The sequence below is a fragment of the Carcharodon carcharias genome, chromosome 9 (genome assembly GCF_017639515.1).
Source record: "Carcharodon carcharias isolate sCarCar2 chromosome 9, sCarCar2.pri, whole genome shotgun sequence".
Lineage (NCBI taxonomy): Eukaryota > Metazoa > Chordata > Chondrichthyes > Lamniformes > Lamnidae > Carcharodon > Carcharodon carcharias.
The window spans coordinates 19,228,832-19,248,230 of NC_054475.1; the positions used below are offsets into that span (position 1 = coordinate 19,228,832).

A 19,399-nucleotide genomic window follows, 5' to 3' on the forward strand; every position below is an offset into this window, starting at 1 on the left:
ACAGAACTAAGTAAAAATAGAAGAGAGGTGAAATGTAATCCGGTTTGAGGTGGTGGTGGGACAAGAAGAGCTGGATAGAGGGCCAGTGATAGGTGGAGATAACCAAAAGATGTCACAGACAAAAGGAATGTGCTAATTAAGGGTAGAAAGCAGGACGAGCAAGGTACAGACAGCCCTAGTGGGGGTGGGGGGAAGGGATCAAAATAGGCTAAAAGGTAGAGATAAAACAATGGATGGAAATACACTTAAAAATAATGGAAGTAGGTGGGAAAAGAAAAATCTATATAAATTATTGGAAAAAAACAAAGAGGGGGAAAATCAGAAAGCGGGTGGGGATGGAGGAGAGAGTTCATGATCTAAAATTGTTGAACTCAATATTCAGTCCAGAAGGCTGTAAAGTGCCTAGTTGGAAGATGAGGTGCTGTTCCTCCAGTTTGCGTTGAGCTTCACTGGAACAATGCAGCAAGCCAAGGATGGACATGTGGGCATGAGAGCAGGGTGGAGTGTTGAAATGGCAAGCGACAGGGAGGTCTGGGTAATACTTGCAGACAGACCGAAGGTATTCTGCAAAGGTTATGGGCCCTGACAATATTCCAGCAGTAGTACTGAAGGCTTGTGCTCCAGAACTTGCCATACCCCTATTCAAGCTATTATAGTACAGCTACAACATTGGCATCTACCTGGCAATGTGGGAAATCACCCAGGTATGTCGTGTACACAAAAAGTAGGACAAATCCAACACAACCAATTACCGCCCCATCAGTGTACTCTTGATCATCAGCCAAGTGATCAAAGGAGTCATTAACAGTGCTATCAAGTGGTACTTGCTCACTGACACTCAGTTTGGGTTCTGCCAGGGCCACTCAGTTCCAGACTTCAATGGCTCAAACATGGGCAAAAGAGATGAACTCCAGAAGTGAGGTGGTAGCGACTGCCCTTGATATCAAAGCAGCATTTAATCAAGTGTGGCATCAAGGACCACTAGCAAAACTGGTGTCAATGGGAATCGGGGGAAAACTCTCCAATGGTTGACTTGGTTGATTTCATACCTAGAACAAAGGAAGATGGTTGTGAACTGGACTTGCCATATATTTGCTGTGGCTACAAGAGCAGGTAAGAGGCTGGGAATTCTGCGGCGAGTAACTCACCACCTGACTCCCCAAAGCCTGTCCAAAGTCAACAAGGCACAAGTCAGGAGTGTGATGGAATATTCTCCACTTGCCTGGATAATTGTAGCTCCAATAACACTCAAGAAGCTTGACATCATCCAGGACAAAGCAGCCAGCTCATTCACTCCCTCCACCACTGACGCACCATAGCAACAGTGTGTACCATCTACAAGATGCAGTACAACTCACTAAGGCTTCTTAGACAGCACCTTTAAAACCCATGACCATCTAGAATGACAAGAGCAGCAGACACATGGGAACACCACCACCAGGAAGTTGCTCACTAAGCCAATCACCATCCTGACTTGGAAATATATCTCCATTCCTTCACTGTCGCTGAGTCAAAATCCCAGAACTCCTCCCTAACAGCACCGTGGGTGTACCTACACCACATGGACTTCAGCGGTTCAAGAAGGCAGCTCACCACCACCTTCTCAAAGGCAATTAGAGATGGGCAATAAATGCTGGCCCAGCCAGCGAAGCCCACATCCTGTGAATGAATTTAAAAAAAAATCTGAGAAGTCAAGTATTCCCATTGACTCATGGGAGTGCCTGGCTTGTGAACAACCAAAATGGAGTAGGTTCATTCAGGAAGGCACCAAACAGATCAAAAGACTTTGCCAGGAACAGGCAGAGGCAGAGAGCTCCCAACAACTTACCTACCTGATCCTCCAAGCACCTACTCTGCACTGAGTGTACAGGTCGTGCATTGGACTTATCAGCCATCTCAGAACCCATTGAGCCGGAGTGGAAGCAAGTCATCCTCAATCCCAAGGGACTGCTGAAGTGGTATATAGAGCCTCAAGGCCCCAAACAAGAAATGAAGTCAGTGTCAATCTCTGCCACCACTACCCCCCCAACTTCTACTATTGGGACAGGAGTAGGCTTTCAGGCCCTCATGTTTGTTCCATTCCTTCAATCAGATCATGGCTAATTTTCTATCCTTCAATTCCATTTGCCCACCTTTGCTCTATATCACTCTATATACTCACCTAACAAAAAATGTTGAAAATTTCAACTGATCCAGCCTTTTTGGGTGAAAGGGTTCTAGATTTCCAAAAACGTGTGAGAGAAGCAATGCTTCCTGATTTCACTCCTAAAAAGTCTAGATTTAATTTCGACATTTGTGCACCTTTGCTCTGGATTACTTCTCCAGGGGAATTAGTTTCTCTGCATTTACCCTATTGAATTCTACTATCTTTTTAAATATGTCAATTAAACAATCCCCCAATTTTCTGAACACAAGGAAATAAAAACCAAGTTTATTCTACCTGCCCTCAAAGTTTAATCCTCTAAACCTTAGTGTCATACTCTCCACTTGCCTGGATGAATGCAGCTCTAACAATAGTCAAGCAGCTCGGCACCATTCGGGAGGGATCTACTATCTTAGTGCTTGACTGGCATCCCATCCACCACCTTCAACGTTCACTCCCCTCACCATCGACACACAGTGGCAGCAGTATATTCCATCTACAGATGCACTGCAGCAACTCATCAAGCCTCCTTCCACAGCACCTTCCAAATCAGTGACCTCTACTACCTGGAAGGCCAAGGGCAGCAGATGCATGGGAGCACCATGTGCAAGTTCCCCTCCAAGCCACATACCATCCTGACTTGGAAATATATCACCGTTCCTTCATTGTCACGGATTCAAAATCCTGGATCTCCCTAAGGTGGGTGTACCTATACCACAGGGACTGCAATGGTCACCTTCTCGAGGGTAATTAGGGGCAGCCAATAAATTCTGGTCTAGCCAGGGAAGCCCACAGCTCACATCACATGAAAAAAAAACCTTTGGTGAATCTACACTGTGACCCTTCCAAAAGTTAACATATTGCTCCCAAGATCAGTGCTGGAAACAGAATACAGTAACCCAAGTGCAGTCAGAGCAAGGCTCTCTACAATAGAAAAATCATTTTCACATTTTTGAATTTTAACTCCATTAAGATAAAAGCCAACACTGTATTTGCCATTTTGGTTATTTTTTTGTGCCACCAGATTTTAATGGCATACATGGACACTTCGCTCCATAGTTTCTATTAAAAAAATGACACAGAACCACAGAACTGTTACAGCGTAGGAGGCCACTCAGCCCATCATGTTTGCACCAGCTCTGCAAATGAGCATTATGACCCAGTGCCATTCTCCTGCCTTGTCCCCAGACCCTTGCACCTTGTTTCTATTTAAATAATCATCCAATGCCCTTCTGAATGCTTCAATTGAACCTGCCTCCACCACACTTCCGGGCAATGCATCCCAGACTCGAGCCACTTGCTGTGTGAAAAAGTTTTTTCTCACAACACTTTCGCAAAGCACTAAATCTGTGCCCTCTCATTCATGATCCTTTTACAGGCGGGAACAGCTTCTCCCCTTCCATTCTGTCCAGCTCCCTCATGATTTTGAGCATCTCTATCAAATCTCCTCTCAGCCACCTTCTCCCCAAGGAGGACAGTCCCAACCCCTCCAATCTATCTATCTTCATAATTGAAGTTCCTCAAACCTGGAACCATTCTTGTAAACCTTTTCAGCACTCTCTCCAATGTGTTCACATCCTTCCTATAGTGTGGCACCCACAATACTACAGCTGAGGTCTAACTATGTCTTATAGAAGCTCAGTATAGCCTCCTTGCTCTTGTACTCTATGCCCCTATTAATAAAGCCCAGGATACTGTATGCTTTATTAACTGCTCTCTCCATCTGTCCTGCCACCTTCAATGATCTATGCACATACATACCCAGGTCCCTCTGCTCCTGCAGCCCCTTAAGAATTGTACCCCTTATTTCATGTTGTCTCTCCATGCTCTTCCTACCAAAATATATCACCTTCGACTTCTTCGCATCGAACTTCATCCGCCACCTATTTGTCCACTCCACCAACTTGTCTATGTCCTTTTGAAGTTCTACACTGTCCTTCTCAGTTTACAGTGCTTCCAAGTTTTATATCATCTGCAAACTTTGAAATTGTCCTCTGCACACCAAGACCTAGATCATTCGCATATACACACAAGGGAAATCGAAGCTATTCAGTCCCTTGAGAATGGCCTGCTATTCAATTTGATCATGACTGATCTGTACCTCAATCCCATTTTCTTGCCTTGCTCCTTATCCCTCAATACCCTATACTAAAACAAAAATATACTGAGTCTCTATGCTGTCTCTCTATGAGCCTATGGACGCTGGGTGACCAAGTTTCAGATTTTCATTACCCTTTGTATGAAAAAGTGCTTTTTAGTTTCACTCCTGAATGGTCTAGCCCTAATTTTAAGATGTGCCTTCTCATTCTCGATTCCCCCACCAGAGGAAATAATTGATCTGTATATCAAAATCTTGTAAACTTTTAAACATCTCAATTAAATCAGCATTCAGTTTCCTAAATTTATGGTAACATTTGCCACTTTTGTACAAATTATCCACAATTTAACTTTTTAAACCCTGGTTTCATTCTAATTTGTCTCAGCTCCAAAGTTGATGACTTCATACTTCCTGAAAATGAAGTCCATCTGCCAGTTTTTACCCAACTAATCTGTCGATGTCCCTTTATAACTTTGTCCTCCAACTATACAACTTATTATGCCTTTTTAACAGTATCATCTGCAAACTTGGGATAGTTTTTCACCATATATTAGCATGGCAATACAATGTTTTGAAGCATCAACACATGGAGTAACAGCAACAATGGAAGCACGCTCCCAATTTTATATCTTATTAAATTGATTATGGTTGTATTACAATGGGAATAGGTAATTCTCGATAATCAAGGGAGATAAGAAACTGAAAGAAATAGTTCAATTTATATAGTGCCTTTTATGATTCCAGGCTGTCCCGAAGCACTTTATACAGCTGATGAAGTACTTTTGAAATACTTAGCAGGTCTGGGATTGTCAGTGGAGAGAGAGAAACAGAGTTAAATATTTCAGGTCAATTAGCTTTCATCAGAAACTGAGTTTACTGACCTGAAACATTAACTCTGTTGCTCTTTCCACAGTCGTTGCCAGACCTGCTGAGCATGTCTAGCATTTTCTGATCTTATTTCAACTGGAGTACTCTGAAGTACTCGTTTTAATGTAGGAAACACCACAGTCAATTTTCACACCAAACTCTCTCAAATAATTAAATAATGACCACATAATCTGTTTTTGTGATGTTGATTGAGGGATAAATATTGGCCAGGAAACTGGGATAACTCTACTTTTGTTTGAAATAAGGCCATAGGACCTTCAACGCTAGGGGGCAGAAGGGACCTCAGTTTAATGCATCATCTAAAGATGGCACCTCCAACAGTGCAGCACTCGACTGCCAGCTTAGATTTTAGAGCTCATGTCTCTGGAGCCTGATCTGAATCCACAACTTCTGAGTCAGAGGCAGAAATGCTCCCAACTAAGCCACGGCTGACACCCTAGTGCACCCCAAGCCTGCTCAAAAGGCTCTGAGCTGCACTGGCAAAGGCCCAAAAATAGCCAGAGAGGAGTAAAGGAATATCCAACTCAGTAACCACTCCTTCCCAGTCCCAACTGTTAGCAATTTAGAATATTCTTGAGTAAATGCAGACCTAGAACTCTAACACCTTTCCCTTGATCAGCGAGGGAATTATTCATCCTGCAGTTACTCATGTAGCAATTGAAAGTTTTAGTCAGATATTAATAAGTTTCTTGCTGAGGGAATCATCCTGCCCAGAGCTCATAGCAGGAAAAAGGAAGAAAATATCTTTACTTTAAATACTCATGTGATTACATAAGACACACTTTAAAAACTAAACAATCTTTCAGAGTACCCATAACTAACACCAAAGTGCATGTTTTATCAAATTACATCTCCCATCCCACTGATTGTGAACCAGAGGTTATGGAGTTGCAGGGCAGTGGGGTAACATAACATTGTCACCGAAAGAAGTTGGAGAGAGAATTGCTCAGAAACAGTAAAGCAAGTAATTTAAGATTCCCAGGAAACAACTGATACATGATTTTTTTTGGATATTGCATATATTTAATGTGACTTGCCACTATTTACTGCCACAGGAATGGGCAATGAATGCCAGCCACATCCACATGTTTTAAAGAAACACGCACACTACTGGCAAAAATTACAAATAATGGATGGTCCAGGTAAAATTAGTGACTATTCTCCAGATGGTTCAGGTAAGTACAGCTATTAAAAGTAATAAACCTCAATAAACAAAACATTGCAGCACACTCTCCAGTTTCAACTTTTACAAATCAGTTTCTCTGGAACTTTTTAATGCAAGGGGGCTAATGTGCAATTAGCACAGAACCATATTAATTATCATTCTTGTGTAAATTTTGATTTGATGTTGACTTTACAAAGGCTTCACACATTATGATGGTATACAGTTGTGCCACAGAGCAAAAAGTAGATTAAGCAACAATGCTTAAAGAGATGAAAGTCACTGCACTGATTAATGCCTGGATACAATGCTACAGGGTCAGCTCCCTACCTGACCCATCTTCAAGTAGAAGGCAGGAATAAGAACTGCAGCCAGCCATTTAATTGCTGATCCCAATCTTGGTCTCATCCAACATTCACACTCATACTTCCCAACAGGAGTCATTGAACAATCAGGAGCAAAAGTCCCATGCTTCTCTTTTCCCTCTCTACCAAGATCAACTGTAGTACCCTAAATGAAGGCAACTAATGGCACAGAGCACAAATAAATCTGTCTTCTTCTGATCTATAGGTTTGACGATTTTATCAAGTCAGTAGCATTTTTAGCACTCAATTCAATCCCTTGCCAGAATAAATTCACTGACACAAGTGGCTTCTTCCTCTGTTCCTGTGTTCAGTTGAATATCTGGGCAAAGACAGGCGAAGGTCAATGTAATTCGCTTTTGACTATCCTGGGAGTCACATGATATTCTGGTTTACAAGTTTAAGGAGCATCAAACCCAAACTAGCTCTTGCCTGGGATTCACATCATATATTCTAAAGTAAGAGAGCTACTACATACATGACTCCACAGGCACTCTAACATGGGGCACTGAAAACAAGTGCAAACACTCAGACTGGTGGTTAAGCCTGGTGCTTAGAACACCAACTCTGGCCAATTTAAAAAGTTTAAATTATAAAGCTTGAGATTGTAAATTAATGTTGGCAGTAGTACAGAAGAGTTACTCTACCCAACAGTGAAGGGAGGTGAATCACAAACAGAAATGGCATGCTTACTGAAACTGTTCAGGTTCACCACCATCTTGGCAAATATCAATTCACCTTTTAGTTACCATCTGCTACAGACCAGTTTCTCGACCTAATTAGATCAGCATTCAATTTATACAAAACCATCCTCATCTGACTTCCATATACTTAGATTTTTCAAACAAGAATTATCATCCCATCAGCCAAGCTGATTTGCCACCATCCCCCATCCCTCCTTCCCACACTGCATTCCCATGGCACCAAAACCAATAATAGCGCCTCATTTGCTTGCTCTGTTCCGGTTTGGTCACGGTCCAGTGTTGAACAATACAACAAGTGCAGACTAATGCCAAATATTCCAAGTCAGAATAAGATTCTCCTGGGAGGCTAATCAGAGTAATCATTACAAAACATTAACCAACTTAATTAAAATGATCAGAGCAAGTATCAACCTCTCTCCACTCAATTATTTCAGCTAAAATGGTTACGGGATCCAGGATCAAGCCCATTCCACTGACCAGCAGTGAAGTTAAGAGCAAAGTGATCACCTGGTGCAGTTCACAAACATGCCTCAGCCTGAACTTAAGAATATTGTACTGCACTTCGCCAACTCAACCTTGACTTGTTTCCTACTTTTGTTTGAGATAGGCAATTTAGTGGCGCCCTGACCCCCCCAGCAAATTCCAGACCTTTCCACAGCTTCCAGCCTGAAAAGGGTTGCTTGCCTTTATCATAAAAAAGTCATGAAAATTATGTACATCAGAAATAATGGCTACCACAGAGGGTGTGGAGAACTGCTTTGGAGTCAGGAGTCATTAAACATTGGAATTCAGGAGCTTCTGCAGTTACACCATTTCAAAAATGTACACTGAATGATCCAGGTCAGGTCCTACTCCAAGCCAGCTCCATATCAGCAGCAATCATGACTTAACGGAAAAAAAAATCCAACAGAAATAGAAAAATATAGAAACCTTTTCAACCTTTTGTTTTAAAACATGGTTTATGTAAAAAAAAGTTACTGGTGATAAGATTCTATTATTAATAAGGGTGGAGGTCTTTGTGGATCACACAAATAAGTACCATGGGGCCTCTGCAATACAGAGTTTAAATCATGTTGATTTAACAATATTTCTTAAGCTACCAATACCAACAGCCAATAGATTTCGGATTTATCCACTAAAGGAAACTACACATCAATAAAAGCTATTTCCAAAACTTCCAGACTACAAGATTGCAAGATGAGAAACCAAAATAATTAGAAATGGAATCAAATGATTTGAGCATCAGGGATGGGGGGAGTAAGCAGAGTGCTGGGACTGGAGTGGGGGGGTTGGGTGCAGGTGTGAGGGAACATGAAGCGTGCTAATAGGCTAGGGCCACAACTTTAACAAATCACAATGTGATAGATTATCCAGAGAATCTGGTAATAAGGCAGGATAACATAGTCAATGCAAAGTTTAAGCAATACAACTTAAGGTACTGCAAGAGCCACTCCAAGAGCCTCGCCTGTCCACATGCTCTGTAGGTACAGTGCTCTCATAAAACCTGAATACAAGTACTTTCATTGGAAATGGATGAGAGTATTAAACACTTTTACAAAATCTGTTAGGACAACCATCCCCAAACATCTGGTAACAGGAAGGAATCTAATCAACTCCAATGAGCCCAAAGTGTCACTCCAGAATGAGATGCCAGGTTTTCAAATGCATTTAATTTTTTTTTATAAACAACAAATGCCAACATGCTGAAAACACAGCTGCAGGTTGATCATCATCTGATTAGAAAAAGACAGATTATAGTTTCTGATTAGACCTTCACTTAAATGTTCTCTTTCCAGTAGTTTCTATTTTATAAAAGGTTCAACTTTTGAGTATCAAAATGAAAAATATTAGGTACTCATGGTCTTCAGATTGTTAGCATTTTTTACATAACCTTAAACACTAATATAGAGCGAGAGTATGGTCATCTATTAAAGGATGTGCCACAAATAAAAATGTTGCATGCCAGTCTAAGGAGACAAATGGTTAAAATAAAAGCAAAACACTGTGGATGCTGGAAACCTGAAATAAAAACAGAAAATGCTGGAAAAAACACAGCAGGTCTGACAGCATCTATGGAGAGAGTAACAGAGCCAACATTTCGAGTTTGTATGACCCTTCTTCAGAGCTCTGCAGAAGGATCACACAAACTCAAAAACTGAAAAGGCTGGAAAAACTCATATCTAGCAGCATCTGTGGAGAGAGAGAGAGAGAAACAGAATAAACATTTCGAGTCAGTTTTCATACAAACGCGAAACGTTAACTCTGCTTCTCTCTCCACAGATGTTGCTAGAACTGCTGAGTTTTTCAAGCAGTTTGTTTTTGTTTCAGATTTCCAGCATCCGCAGCATTTTGCTTTTATTAGTGGTCAAACAGGCTTGCTGAGCTGTCAGACCTGCTGAGGTTGAAATCGTGACAGGATTGGATATTCTGGGCAATAGGAGTTTGAGAATGAATAGTTTTAGTCTGTCAATTTCCACACATCCCTTTACCAACTCCATCGCTGTTTCTTTACGTGATCTTAAACTTTACACACAAGTTGCAACTTGCAACTGCAATACATCTCAAAGTGGCCTCAGCCAGAAAACACCATATTCTATAAAGGTATATGGACCATGTTGGACATCAAGACAGACATGCAATTTAAAAAGAAAATTTTAAAAATATACATTACTAAAAAACAACCCTTCTGATTGACATCACCATAAGAACCTGCACTTTATCAGACACTTGAGAGCTAACAGTGTCTGCAAAACATAAAAACCATTAAAGTTTCATGTCTACATCTTTCCAGAGACAGTTTGCGTCAACGTAATTTAAGACATAAAAAAAAACATAAACCAAAAAGTTAGCATCCTAACTCTACAAGATTACTGTTGAATATTTTAATCCTCCTTTAAAAACCTTACCTTGGTGCAAACACATTATTATTAATCAGTGTAAACACCTTTGTAGACAGAAAATCCATAGCATCCAATGGTGATAAAAGTTGTCTTGCAAACGCTGTAGTGCAGGAGTGCTTTCTCCCCCATCCTTTACAAAGTAGCTGCGAGGGAAATTCAGGTCAGACGTCTTCTGTTAGTTAACAGTGCAAGCTTATCAGCTAGTTACTGGGCAATTCTATTCATTTTTAAACATATAAAAGGTCTCCTAGGTCAAAACACTGGAGTCGAAAGCTCACTGTGATGAGTTGAGAGGCAATACAGGTATAAGTAAGTTTGGGTACCTAAGAAAGGCATGCACATCCATGGGGTGTGAAACTGTTACAAGCCACAACGGATCCATCAAATAAGGCACCAGTAACATAGTAAAGAAAGTGTGTTTAAACCAACCGCTAGCCCTGACGAAATATCAGGTGTATAGTACCTTTTCTTCCTCTCGAAATTAATGGCACGCTTTTAAAGCTCCAGGATATGGGGGAACTGCCTTACAATTCTAGGCAACGTTCGAGGAAAGCTGAATATTTTTACTTTGGGGAAGCACGGAACGCCTTGATTTTTTTTGGTTTGGTCATGGGTAGCAAGATCGAGACTTATTTTCAAGGATTCACATTCTTCAAACACTTCACAGATTTGTCGGGTCAAAAATAAATCAAAACTTTTTTTTATATAAACTCTTTCAAGCAATTCTGGATCTTCGATTAGAACAGCATCAAGATGATCAGTCAGCGGTCAATTCTCAACATTTCAGAGTGGGGAATGTTCCCCCCCATTTCGTTTCTTGCAGGCCACTGTTAAGTTAACGGTGACGCTGAAGTTTCCTCCTCAAATAACGGGGCCTTCCGAAACAAAAAGCCTCAAACGTACACAAGGGATCATGTTTTTTTGCTTCATTCATCAAACTTACTCCAACGCAGTTTTTTTCCTCAAAAGAAAACACATTTTATTGATTTTGGTTGACAACATAATCAGCTCAACGCACGTGTGTCTGTGAAAGCCCGTATTCAGCTGGTTGAGCCCGAATAGCTTTTCCTTTCTCCCCCAGAAATCAGCTATAAACAGCACACAGCAGCAGATCATCTTTCCCCTCAAAACACAGGACCTGGCTTCACATTAGAAGATACAGGAACTTTTTATATATTTTTTTCAAGCTGCCATTCCAGCTCTTTAAAAACAAAATAACAGAAATCTTTTCCCCCTGCAAAAGGCCATTCTACTTCACACAAACATTGTCTTCGGCTCGTACTAAATTCCAGTAGGAAGTCTCCTCCTCAGCTTTGCCATTCAAATATTCTGTCACTTGGTTTTTGCAGGAAAGAAATATCAAATTAGACAAAAAATACATGCAACACCAGTTTCTTCTACATAACTAACAAGAATACAGTAATTTTACACATAGCCTCAAAAAAAAATTAGCTCTAAGGAAATTCAGTTGGCATGCTACTGAATAACTGCTTCTTACTAAGGCACCAAGACCCTAGGTTTCTAAAACAAATTTTTTGATGTAGTTGTCAAAGACACTGTAAAAGCTGATATTTTTCTTCAAGATAAAAGTCCTATATTAAACAGTCCCTAAGCAAGGCTATCCGATGCAAGTCTAAAGACTTGCTTGAAGGTTAAGATCCTTTGCAGCTCTTCTTAATCCTCATTTACAGTAGATTCCTAACACTCTGGGTCATTTACAGTTTGAAAAATTTAAGACCATTTCTTCTTTTGGGATGGGGATATCTGCACCAAAATAATTATGTACCTTGGCTGCCAAGGATGAGAAGAGAACAGAACAGAACATAGAACATTAGAAGCATTATAGCATTTTACATTAGCAATGGTGTCCAGGACCTGCCCTCGTGAAGTGAGGCAATGGGAGGTCTACAAGTAATTCAAAAAATATTTATGTATAGGCTACAAGAATTCCTACCAAATCAAGAGGGCAGCAGCACACGGACTAGAAAATTAAATGGGAAGAATGCCTCTTACGGATCACAGGTCTGTCCTTCAAAACTACTATTACAGCATCTTAGAGTCAACAATAAACAGATGCTCCGCTGTTCAGTGGTACCATGTGGAAGTGCCTACAGCTTTCCCAATCTCAACCGGCAAGGGGAAGGGGAGATGAAAAACATATAAAACAAAAGACAAAAATATCGGGTACCAATGACCATTCCTCAGCCTCCATTCAACTGGTGACAATGGCCAATTTCTGGGGATGGGCTGCCTGCTGGCCTTTAGAGCCACAGACTCGTGAGTACAGGTGAGCGGTTCTAGACTAAACTAGCCAAAAGGAGTAAGGAGGCTACCTAAACTTTAAAACTAAACCTACATCTGGATTCTGATTTTTATCTTGTGTAAGTGCTCCTAAGAAATCTCCCTTTAATTTCTAACGAAAACCACAGAATTCTTATACTGATAACAGAAGTTCTATGGTTAGAGCAAGACAACTGCTTTAGTGCCACATAATGAGAAAGCCAACACCCAAATATCCTTTTGCATCTACGCTCTTTTTTGTCCAAAGAAATTTAGGTTACTGTTATTCTCAGAATATTGAAGATAATCTAAATTATAGAATAACTGCAGCTTTTGTACACCCAGCTCTGGGACAACATGCCAACTGTTCAGACATGTGCTCCAGATCAATGCTCCACACATTTTACACTCCACTCCCAGTTATCTAAAACAAAATTGTGATTAAACCAAAAACATTGGCGCATTTTTTAAGCTTGCATTTCACAACTTAAAATTGTATAGAACAACAGTGCACACAGACTTGCTTTAACTGGATTTGTATCCTTACAAATTGTTTATGCCAATTTAATTAGACCAATACAGGTCAGTTGCAACCACCTTCCTTTGTTTTATGAATCTTTCTTATTTGGCCCAAAATTTCAAAAAGTGAAAGTACTCATTTTGGTTTTAGCATGCACATGTACAGCTTTGTACAAATGCACACACAGGGGAAAAAAATTGCCATCACCACCTCTTGTGTCAAAACGTCTTCCTCCTATGTTAACATCTCTATTTGTCGAAACTCGTTTACTCTGTTGACTTGGCCCTAGCATGCACTAGCATTAGCGAAGGCTAGTTATAGTAGAATGCAGGTAAAATGATTTGATGGATCAGTACATCCTAATGCCAACAGCGCTACATTCCAATATGCAAGATACCTTTCTTTATATAAACAATGTTTCCACAAGCACCTGCATATGTCTATATATATATATATATATATATATGCATAAGGGTACATCAAGTAATTTTGGGTCATACTTTGGAGCATCCTGTCCCTAACTCTCCTCCCTTTCCTAAATGCTCACATGCACACAATTCATTTGACACTATCAGCAACACCTCAAAGCCCCCACCCCCTCTTTCCTCACTCTAGTGACGAGTTTTCTCATTCTGTCGCTAGCGTCAAGTTACATAGGGATCACAGCCCAGCCCATTAATGTTCCCACTAGATATCTGTACAGCAATTTGTGACTACCTTCACAGTACACATAACTGCAGGTCAAGAATGCAGCCCACCACCACCACCGTCTTTTCGAACACAATGAGGGATTGACAATAAATTCCAATCTTGTTAGTGACACCCACATCACAAGAAGTGACTATTTTAGCATTCAAAAAGGTCACTAATTTTTACTCTCCTTAGAGCAGGGGCACAAAGGCAAACTGCCACATTCCAACTGCTGTCTCGACTAAGGAGTTAAGTCACCACAGGCTGTCCTACAATAGGCAATCATACGAATGGGGAGAGCTAGATACCTTAATCATGCTGGTAAGCAAGCCAATTTTATCTTTAATACAGTGAAAGAGTGAGAGTGTCCAGCCCAATGGCCTTGAGCACTACAAACTCCTCAAAGAAAAAAAAACTAGACTACTATTTAACTCTGTTGGGAAAAAAATGCATAACCTGTGCAAGCCAGTACTGATTCTCAGTGCCCCAAATACAATTCAGAGGAGCTGGAGATGGGAGAAGTACTTTCATTCAACAGATAAGCAAAAAAAGAAACAGAAAAAGTGACAACACACAGCAGATCAGTCAGCATTTGTGGCAGACCAAAACAGTGATTGTTCTCTTCACAATGACTGACCAGCTGAGAGTTTAAGCTTTTCTGATTTTGTTCAGATTTTGCTTTTTAGTTTGTATTTTAGAAACAGTCAGTGTGCACTTGCATATTTTTCATTGAAAGTATTTTTCTTTTGCCACTTATTTAATGCCTGTGTACTTGTTCAATCAGAACTTCCCATTCCTTCACGATCATTCCAAATCAAGTAGTTTCCCCATCTTGCACTGATATACTGAATAATTGTTACTGTTGTCTGCATGACTGGGATCACACATTTAGAGCTATTGGTTACATTTAGGAAGAACAACAATGTCAAAGTGTACAATTGGATAGTGTAGTATCAAAAACAGGAAATCTGAATCTTTCGTGCAAATTTTACTTAAAACTCTGTCCAAATGATGAACAGTAGTACTTACAGACTCCAGTAAACACTGCTTTCATAGCACTAGCTTCAGTTTGCTTTTCACCCCCCTTTCCAAAAGACTTCATCCAATTAAAGGTATTGGCCCAAATTAAATCTGGCCAGATCATTTCATAACACACACTGCTCGGCTGGGAAAAAAAATATATAAAACATCCTACATGGCTGTCTAGCACCTGTAACCACTATCATTACAAAGGACATTGTGCTATTATACAGGACAAATGGTCTATTTTTGATCATTTACCATCCACCCTGCTTCCTAAATGTGCTGACACTTGCTGGGCTGGTTCAATGGGCCAGTCACCCTGTTACACCTCATCATGCAAGTGTCAACAGACTGACTACAGAGGACCAAACAGCCGAATTTGACTCTACACTTTTTAGGATTGGGCAGGAAGCCTGGGTATGACCAGGGAATTTTCCCAAATCATTGTTGTCCTTTGGTTTCTTCTCTCCTCCTCACAACTAACAAGTTAGCCCTCTAATGAACAAGTACACAGGCACCTTTTAAAACATTCACGAGTCCTTTTCAACCCCAGATTCTTGACATATATAATTAATTTGTTGCTTTTTTGCACGGCATAAAAATTGACTTTACTGCCCCGATCACTGGTTCTAAAAGCTTAAGCCATTCTCTTTGGGTGTGCCAAAGATTAATCAATCAACTTTGTAGATTTTGGACTGAAATCCAAGCAATTAAAAAGGTTTTCAGGACCATCAGGCAGGAAAGACAAAGTATTACCTTACTCAGTTTTAACTTAGCTTGAGTGTTACTGGTGCCCAAAAGATAATAAGTGCAAAACAAAACTGCCTACAACTCTTTACAGCACATTATATAAAACAGTTTTCAAGGTGTCTGTTCACCTGTATCAGTTACCTTATTTACATAACTAGAAAACAACTGGATTTTTCAACAGCTGTTTTGCCCTTCGACAATAACATTAAAAGGAGTATCACCCTTAGGACTCTGTTTCCAGTAACGAATCCTACTTGAAGAAATAATCAACTACTGGCTTCTAGCACCAACAGGTAGGCACTACCTTAAACAATGCATGAAGCATTCAAGCTCTGTACAGTTCATGGTTTATGATCAAGTGACAGTGCTTGTGTATTGAAATGTAGTACGGAACTTTCTTTTGAAAAATAGTAAAGGAAAAAGTATTCATAACACGTGGTGGTTTCAAAGTATCTTTTAAACTGAGGACATGGAGACAAGGATAACAAAAAAGGAAAAAAAAATAAAATATGCGGCCTACCTAGCCCAAAGGTGTTAACAACTACATGCCCAGTTTAGTATTATTGTGATTGAAATGGGTGTTAGGCAGGGCACTAGCTGGGGTTGGGGGAAGAGAGAAGGTTGGAGATTTCATAAGACAACAATGATACTTTACTATCAATTGGTAGATCTACTTTTACTGGAGGCAAGGCTGCCAGCTTCGTTTTGTTGGTGTTTGTGTAAATAGAAAGGTAGGGCCCCCAGAACATGATGTGATTAAAGCATCTGACAGTTTGGTGAACTTTGCCCTCTTTGCATCCCGTACACATCACAATACACACCGGTAGCACAACATACAGTACAATTTCAATTTCAATTCTAAGCTGTACCACGTACAATTATTATAACTAGACAGTCTTCTTCAGATTTGGCCAGGGCTCGAGCAGAGGTTTGCAGATACTGTTGGGAAAAATCACATGGAGGAAAAGCATGAAGCACACCAGTGTGGTCCTTCTCTTTGCTTCCTCCAACAGGCAGGCTGATGACACCAGCAGCCTGCTTTTGTTTTAGATAGGACACCAAGTTCCTCAGTGGTCTCTGTGGTGAAGTGGCTTGCTCTACAGAAGAGGACATCCCTTCCGCATTTTCCATGCTGTTCAATGCTGGTACTGCCAACAGGACACAATAGCCATTAGTGCCTGATGCCTTGATGCGTCTTGTTACCTCATCCAATTTAGGCTGATCCAGTCGTAAGCGCTGAGTGATTTTTAACTGTGCGACTTTTCCACCAGTTGAGACATCCACTAATAAGTTGGTTGCAACGCTGAGATCACCCTCGAGGAAGTGCATGTTCGTGGAGAAAGAACTATTCTTCAGAACCAGCATACCATGCCAGGCTACATTCAACTTGCGTTCATATTCCCGGAAGCTATCAGATGCTTTGGCATTGCTTGAGTCAGATTTAGATTTGCTCCTCATGGGACTTGCGCATTCTGTAGTTCTATGCTTGCGGTCTTTATCCTTTTCATTTAAGTTTATAGTTTTGATCTCATGTTTACCACAGGGAATTTTTTCTGTGCTGTTACATCGATCCCTACCAGGTGAATACCGTTCATTCTTTGCATCACGGTCCGAGTCACTGTGGCGTCCACCATCGCGGCTGCTATTACCCGGGCTGCGATCTGGCGAAATACAACGCCGTTTTCTGGAGCGGTCGTTACTGGGTGAACAATCAGTGGGCCGTGTGTCTGGAGGGCCTCTCCTTTTTCTTCTTTGGTCCCAATTTTGCAAAATATGGTCACGCCCACGTTCAAGAGACCAGCTATCCCGGACTTCACGATCAAGTTGATCAAATGGTTCATGGCTATTCCGGTTTCGTTCCCGGACAGAAAGGACATGCCAGTCATTGCCTGGAAAAAGGTCCCTTTCTCTGTAATGCATTGGAGGAGAATTCCTTTCCCTACCCCTCAGACACTCTGCACCACGGGGAAGAAGGCCATCGCCAATCAAATCAAAATGAGGCAGAGGCAAGGCTTGTAGAAATTGTTGAGGATATCGATGTTCTGTATCAGCAAAATCAACTCTTAGCCGCCGATCTGGTCCACCTAAGGGAAAGCCACGCATCTGAGTACACGCAGCTTGTGCAGCATCCAAGCTTTCATACTGAATATAAGCCCAATTGTCACCCTTTCTGTAGTCAATAGACCTTATGGTCCCAAAGCGATCAAATTCCCTTGCAAGACCAGCTACAGGAACCCAAGCACCCAATCCCCCAACCCACAATCGAGTGGTGGGGGTTGCTTTCCCATATCCAATCTTGATAGGATTTCTTCCAATCACTTTTCCTGACATCGCAATCTTTGCTCGATGGGCCATGTCCAAGTTTTCAAATTTTAGGAAGCCATATGAATTTCCTTGCCCACGAGGTGGCCTTTTGATATCCACCTCTAAGATTACTCCAAACCTTTCAAATGCAAGCAAAAGGTCATTTTGTGAAACTGAAGGGTCCAAGTTACCAATAAACAACGTCCTATTAGCTCTTTTATCATCTTCTGGCAAGATTTCATCCTCTCTGAATGTGGTTCTGTCGAGTGTATAAGCAGCTCGCGCTCGGCCTTCATAAAAGGCATAATCCCGCTCTCTTTCCAAATCTCTCTGGGGAGGTGGAGGTGGTGGTGGTGGTGGCGGTAACTGACGCCCCAAAGAACTGCGCTGCTGAGTTCTGTGCTCTCTGTAACCAAGTCCTGCAGGAGACAGAGATCTCTGCCTATGACGGTTGCCTTGAACACTTGGTGCGGAATACCCATCCAGCTCGGGGGAGTAACTTCTTCCTTTTGGAGGAGGATAAACCGTTTCAATTTTCAGAGGGCGATCATGCAGTACCAGCCTGCCCTTGGCATGCCTGGCAGCCTTGGCATCCTCAGAATGCCTGAAATTCACTAAAGCCACTCTTTCATCCCCATCCCTGGAAATTTTCACGCTAACATCCCCAAACTTCTTAAACTCGTGGAACAGCCCATCCTCAATGGCACCGTCACTCAACTGGGAACCTAAATTGCTGATCTTCAGGGTTTTGTATTCAGCAGGCTGTCTCTCAGTCCTACTTGTCCTTGAGGAAGCAGAAGAAAGACTCAAATTATTAGCAGTCCGGTTGGGAGGGTAAACATCATAATCTCTGTTGTTGGTCCTTTTGCCACTGAGATTGCGAGCCCTTTTGGCATTGCCATGGTTTTTGTTGTTTCTGTTGATGCTGTTGTGGTTATTCCCCATTTTCCTGGGCTGTTGGTGATGGCCGCCTCGCCTTTCCTCCCCGCGTTTTCCGCCAGCTTTGGGCGACACGTCCTTCTCCTTCATATTCCTTCGCCGTTGCAATAGTTAATCCAGGTTGTATAGAAAAATAAGAATGAAGCTTCTTTTAAAATGATATGTGCATATAAAACCCGGGTGGATTGCGCGGATTCGTCGCCGCTACTCCTTCACTGACGCTCCTTCATTTCCCTTCCCCTTGCGGAAAGAATCGAAACAATCGGCGCTTTTTAATCGATACTTTACCTAATCGATTTCGTCGATTTGCCGATTAATTTGTTTCTTTGACGGGTTTTAATCGATTTTTCCCCGTTTCTTTCCCGGAGATTTTTACTGACGCCGAAAACCCTCTCGGTTCGTCGCCGCCATTTTGTATCAAGCCCCGCCCTTGGGGTTCACGTTGATTGGTCGGGCTTTCCAGGTTACGCGTTCCGATTGGCTGTTGGTGCTGTCACCCAACTGACACTTGGGTGACACTCCACACCAATCCTTCCAATAATTTGGATTATCGGCTGGAAATCCATTAATTTATGAAATTAAAACCGGCCCTTAGTGTTTTATAAAGAAATATGACAGAATTTTAGGTTCTTTTAA

At 41.4% G+C, this 19,399-nt stretch overlaps 1 protein-coding gene across 1 annotated transcript; it reads right to left on the minus strand.

Annotated features, from left to right (window-relative positions):
* Positions 1–10,941: 10,941 nt before the first annotated feature.
* Positions 10,942–19,182, minus strand: rbm15 (RNA binding motif protein 15). Its single transcript, XM_041195515.1, has one exon. The coding sequence runs from the start codon at positions 18,851–18,853 to the stop codon at positions 16,379–16,381; it is 2,475 nt and encodes an 824-aa protein (XP_041051449.1). The 5' UTR covers positions 18,854–19,182; the 3' UTR covers positions 10,942–16,378.
* Positions 19,183–19,399: the final 217 nt, after the last annotated feature.